Source organism: Conger conger, chromosome 9 (genome assembly GCF_963514075.1).
Source record: "Conger conger chromosome 9, fConCon1.1, whole genome shotgun sequence".
NCBI lineage: Eukaryota > Metazoa > Chordata > Actinopteri > Anguilliformes > Congridae > Conger > Conger conger.
In genome coordinates, this window is record NC_083768.1 from 2,284,277 (window position 1) to 2,290,087 (window position 5,811).

The 5,811-nt window shown below is 48.5% G+C and overlaps 1 protein-coding gene across 1 annotated transcript; it reads left to right on the forward strand.

Moving 5' to 3' along the window:
• Positions 1-376: 376 nt before the first annotated feature.
• On the forward strand, positions 377-5,225 carry LOC133136377 (eukaryotic translation initiation factor 1b). The gene is made up of 4 exons (XM_061253834.1): positions 377-560; positions 1,430-1,593; positions 2,119-2,220; positions 2,930-5,225. The coding sequence occupies exons 1-4, from the start codon at positions 530-532 to the stop codon at positions 2,972-2,974; spliced, it is 342 nt and encodes a 113-aa protein (XP_061109818.1). The 5' UTR covers positions 377-529; the 3' UTR covers positions 2,975-5,225.
• The last annotated feature ends 586 nt before the right edge of the window (positions 5,226-5,811 follow it).

A 5,811-nucleotide genomic window follows, 5' to 3' on the forward strand; every position in this document is an offset into this window, starting at 1 on the left:
TACAACGATGTCAAACCAGCGAATGTGTGAGATTGGATTGGTCAATCTTGACATACAACAACAGAGTGCTCCGCTCATTGCACATTTACACAACTTCCTGATTACTCATTTTATCTTCTTGTGCTAAAAACACGGACTATTGAAGACGCGTGTGTTGTTGATTTCATAATCTCTTCCTTTTTTTTACATTTCATGTTGACTCAGACGTTTGTTGTTCGGTATCGGGGGTGGTATGTGACGCATCCGTCAAGACGATACTGTACCAGTTTTTGGTTCCAAATAGCTAAAGCGCCCCCTGGAGGTGAAGTTCCTTGTCTTGTTATAGCGTACGTCACTGATTACAGCAGGACGGTCTAATCTTTTTCGGCCATTTTGCGAGTGAGATCAGTCGGGTGCGTGTCGTCCGAGTCGTTTTTATTTTGAAATCTTCTTCGAGGGCTGTTGAAGCTTTAACAAAACCATCCTCACGAAGATACGGCAGAGACGCGCCGAGAATTTCATCTCTTCCAAGTTATCGTCCTAGTATCGCATGTCCACTATCCAGAACCTCCAATCTTTCGGTAAGTTATGTCCAGCAAGCAAGTCGACCAAGGCCCGTTTCGTTCGGTCGACAGTGAAGTCTTTGTCCGATTTGAAAATGGCGAATGGACTTCATTTTTTTACGGAAGGGAAAAAAGTGGTCGTTTGCGCTTCATCAGACAACCCCCACTTTCAATGCAGTGCGGTTTTTTGTTAACGTTCTAGGTACCTTTTAAACAAACACTTGTTCGTTTTTTGTTACTATAGTGTAGGCCTTGCTGCCTTTTCCGAATTGTTATCGAGGGCGGATGGATAGAGTTTAACTTTACGGTAGGCTACGTTACTTTTAATGTCCGAATCGATACATTGCTAGATATACATTTAAAATAGGGCCTAGTTCGTGTTCCTTAGTCTTTAGTTTAGCGCATTTTTGTAACAATCTGACAAGTTAAACCGACCCCGTTTGAAAGCGTGGTAATGCGAATGTTAGCGGGCTAATCTAGCCTAGCTAATGCCGATTATGATTAAGTATGGAAGGAGGTAGTTGCGTATATACATGTATGGCTATATGTAGAATATTCCACACTCGGAAATGCTAGCTAGCAGTGGGCCTAATCGCACTATTTTCTAAAGCACATTAGAATGCGTTTAAACCATCGCTTCTGACCTTAGCAGGCGAATGTGTTCATTTCAGCCTTTTATTGCTGCTATGTTGGTTATATGGGTTATTTTGTTTTTAAAATGTTTCTGTTTTTCGTATATCTAGTGGTTTATTTTTGTCTTGCTCCAGTGAATATGATCCGTCGTCAACAGACATCCGTGTCGTCATGTGGCCTAGGCTACGGTTTCTCACCGTCCCTCTCCCTCTCTCTCTCTCTCTCTCTCCATCCTTCCTCCCCCCCCGCCCCAGATCCCTTTGCTGATGCAACTAAGGGTGACGACTTAGTCCCAGCGGGGACAGAGGACTACATACACATAAGGATCCAGCAGCGGAACGGCCGCAAGACGCTGACCACCGTGCAGGGAATCGCAGATGATTACGACAAAAAGAAGCTGGTGAAGGCTTTCAAGAAGGTAGCTAGCTAGGCCTGAAGCTAACGTTACCGTAGACCCCGCCTTAGCAACGGAAGGCGGCGCTTCCGTGTCTGCGTTGCCGTTAGCAGCGGGTTTATTTAGCTTTTGCGTTCCCTTCAAGACAACCGGGATTGTTTATATTTTAATAGTGGGAAGCTTAATCTGTTAATCGTTTTGTAGACCAAAAACCCCCTATTTTTAGTTGTACAAGTAGGCACTGGTTTGAGAACTGGCTATGCGTCAGTTGCAATTTTTTCCCCGAGGCCTCTACCCCAACCCCCACCCCCACCCCATACACTCGTTTAGCGATCCCTTCAAATCGGTCTGGGAGTCGCCTGCATTCTGCCTAAACTAAATTAATTTCATAGGGTGTATTATCAGACTTGTTTCGGTAAATGTTAATTCCAGTAAAAACGAGTGGCTCTTGAATCGATTCTGTTACGAATTTCCATAAACATGTGGGTGTGTGTGTGTAACCCCACCCTCTGGACACTAAATGAGCTTTTGTGCGTCTCTGTGTGACAGAAATTTGCCTGCAATGGCACTGTGATCGAGCACCCAGAGTACGGGGAGGTGATCCAGCTGCAAGGAGACCAGCGCAAGAACATCTGCCAGTTCCTCCTGGAAGTAAGTCTGCCTCTCCCCGTCCGGACCGGTTCTGTTTCTGCAGAACCTCTGGCCGGCCTCGGTACCCTGTAGAGCAGTGGTCTGAAACTTGTTCCTGCCGTGGGTCATGTGTATGCAGGTTTTCAGCGCAGAATATAAGCAACTGTTGAAGACTCGTATAACCAACGCACACGCTTCACTTCATCTGCGAACATACGGCCCCGATCCCGCAAGTTCTTGGGCTAATGGTATAATCGTGATCTGAGACTGGAGTAAAAACCAGCGTGCACGTGGCCTTCTGTGGCACTGTCCGAGTGGTAATCTGGCCAGTCGGCAGCACCAATTACCCCGGAGGAAAGGACCGTGGCTGGATTTGGTTTCAGGGGTCAGATCAGGGACGGGCAACTCCAGTCCTGGCGGGCAGGTGTGTAAGCAGGATTTTGCTGCCACCAGTTGCCCTGGCTCAGTCAGCCAATAAGCCATATGCACCATGACCGATTCACTCGTAAATTAGGCCACAATGCCCAAACGCAACAAGACGGGAACACTTATCGGCTCCTGTTTGTGTCATGGAATGTGGCTTAAATGCATATGCAATAAGTGTGCAATTAAGAGCAGAAGTTGCTCTGAAATCCAGAAGCGGATCCTTGCCCATCCCTGGGCTAGATTGACGCTCCCTGCTGTAGCAGGGCTTGTTCTGAGTGTGTATTTTTTTTTTTTTTCCCCCCAGATCGGGATCGTGAAGGAGGAACAGCTGAAGGTGCACGGGTTCTAGAGGGGCATGCTGACAGCCCGAAGCCCCCGACCCTCCTCTTAGCCCCCACCCCACCCCACCCTTTCCCAAAAAACATGCATTGAACAAGAAAGTTTAGCAACACTTCGTTATCTGCAGCGAGGCAATAGAGAAAATCCCTGAAAACGTATGAATAAAGGAAACTAGATAAGGCTGATTTTTTTTTTTTTCCTTGTAGGGAAAACATTGAACAACACTGCTTGAGTTTTTATTTAAAAAAAACAAAAAAAACAAACAAACATTTTTTGTTATCTTTCTGTAGTAGCATATCTGAGGCGTGTGCTGGTCTGTAGGAGCACCGGTTTGGTTGTTCTCCGTTGTGACGCGGTGTAGCTTGGCGGCTGCGTCCGGCCTCTCGGTCGGTTGTTTGAGCGGGTCGTCCTCGGCGACTCCCTGAGCTGTGGCGGGCGTGAAATGGCGGGCGGTCTGGGCGACGTACCTTCTGGCGGTCGGGCTGATCTGGGGTCGGGCTGGCGCCTCTGGCCGCCCTCCCTGTCCTGCAGCGCTGCGTCCGTGTGGCTGATCCTGGATCAGTGGAGATGAGGTCCTGGGCCACTCCGGGGTTTTAAAACGCGCTGCTTCCGTTTTTTTTTTTTTTTTTTTTTTTTTTTTTAAATCGCCCGGTTTTAACAGAACTGAACTCTCCAGTGGTTATTTTTGTGGTGGGGGGGAGATGACGGGCTGTAGGGGGCCTGGGGGGTCCCCGCGTAGGGCTGCGTTACGCTGCTGCGGCCTGTTTTTATCTGTATTCATCCCCCCCCTCCCCGGCTCCCGGGTTGGCGGGACGGCGGGTTTGGGTTCTGCCGTGCCTCGTCTCGAGGCGCGGCGATGCCCTCTGGCCCCAAAGTGCCGGCGGTGAGAGCAGCTCCGCTCCGTCTCGCCTATGCAACGCACCGCTGTGTGTCCCTCGCCCCCTCGGGGCCGGCACGGTCGCCCGCTAAACCGCTGGCTTGTGCGAAAGTTCCCCCCCCGACAGTGACCGCTTTCTGCCATCGTTCTAGGGTTGTCGGGCGGGGTCATGCATGGAGACTGAGTGTGTGGTGGTCCATATGCGTTTTTTTTTTTTTTTTCTCCCCCTAAATTTAATTTAATATTTTTATTGCCTCCTAGTTTGTAGGTGGTTACTCATAGTTCCTCAGGTACACGCCTCTTTTTTGCCCCTCCTGCAAAAAATCTGGGTGAATTTGTGGCACCGTGACTCAGATTCTGTGACGACGCAGAACTTTCAGAACTTTCTCGAGTTTCAGAACTTTCCGGAGCAGTATCTGCCCCGGTGGGATGACGGACAGGTGGGTCGGAGTTGCCCATTGGGTCGACTTGGTGAAGCTCCGCCTGGTGGTTTCGCGCTGTCTTCTGTCCACAGTCGCCCATGACGACCGGACCCGTCCTGGTGTTCTGGGCTGACGGTCACCCAGCCCCTCGCATAACAAAGTGACACTCCCCAAAGCAGGAGGTGTAGTAACTGCCACGTGGGCGGACCTGGGCCCAGACCGTGTTCCTAGGAGTGCTGGTGTAGGATCGGTTTGGACCGGCTCCTAGAGAAGGTTGGTGTATGTCCAGTGGGAAGACCGAATGATGACTCTTACGCTAACGGTTTTCTTTTTTTTTTTTCTTAAGGAGGCAATGGGCTCTTAATTTGAAACGTTTAGGAGCACGTTAACCCATTCCAATGAATTAGCAAACTAAGTTATGTCTCCAGTTGGCACACGGTAATTTTCGGGAGCGCTGAAGATCCCTGCTGGTCCTGGATCTGCGGTCCTGGTGTGAGTGTGAGTTTGGGCCCTGGGCTGCGCCGTGTTGACCCGCCGCTGGGTGGCCGCTCCCCCCGCGGCTCCGCGCTTTGAAACGCGGCCGCGACTGCCGCACGTGCAGCTCGGAGTTTAACCAAATGAGACCCATGCACTGTACAAAAACTGAGATTATGGAACTATTTTCAATAAAATAAGCTTTTATTCTAATTTATTTTCTTTCTCTCAAACCTCCAACCAGCAATAAAAGACATTGGGGAAATCATTTGAAGAAATTTTCTGAAGACGGTTGTTGCTAAACTTTTTTAGTCTTTGAATGTTAAAGTATTCACATGAATATTTACAGCTGAACATACGATGATGATTCTCCTGTGATGCGTTTTGAGTCGCATGCTTGATTTCATGATTGGACGGCTGCCCTGTTCGATTAGAATCGTGTTTATTTGAATTTTATTTCTTTTTTCCAATAAAAGCCGGTAACAGTTCCCCTCTGCTTCTTGCCCATTCATTAAAAGATATTTGGTTCCATGTACACGTACTCAATGCTCAGGTGCTGCACCAGAAACGCAAGAGGATGGGTTTTGAAGGGGTCACTTCTATGGCTGAAGACCGGTTTAACAGCGGACCTGTCGCCCCCTGGGGGTTGTGGACGGTACCAGTACTTGGTCATGCTTTATGCAATGAAAATATAAATATGAAATCAGTTTTTTGATGGGTGTGTTCCTGAATCAGAATGTTGAAAACTGAAGTAGCCTCAGTGTGCTGTGATGTTCCCAGAGGTTATATGCACGATGTACTTAATGGCAATCATTAACCTAAATAAGTTGGTGGCTGCATTACTTGAGCACACGGGTCTCGCAGTGCATGCATCGGGCAAATGGTTCCAACCTGAAAATGAGATGTATCGTAATCGACGAGAAATTGGGTAAATGCGCGCGCACACAACCTCTGTAGCACAACCACAGCGAGTGAAATGTGCAGGTCCTTGGACTTCGATAAATGTGGTACGCAACCACCGCTCACAAAAACTGGGCCAATCTATAAAGTTGTACATTAAACCGAATTTGATAT

What these genes read in the sequence shown, in the direction of transcription:
- LOC133136377 (XM_061253834.1), top strand. Translation starts at nt 530, where the DNA reads ATGTCCACTATCCAGAACCTCCAATCTTTCG. An exon ending in CCAGAACCTCCAATCTTTCG is followed by an intron (nt 561 to 1,429) that starts GTAAGTTATGTC and finishes CCCCCGCCCCAG; the next exon opens with ATCCCTTTGCTGATGCAACT. An exon ending in TGGTGAAGGCTTTCAAGAAG is followed by an intron (nt 1,594 to 2,118) that starts GTAGCTAGCTAG and finishes TCTGTGTGACAG; the next exon opens with AAATTTGCCTGCAATGGCAC.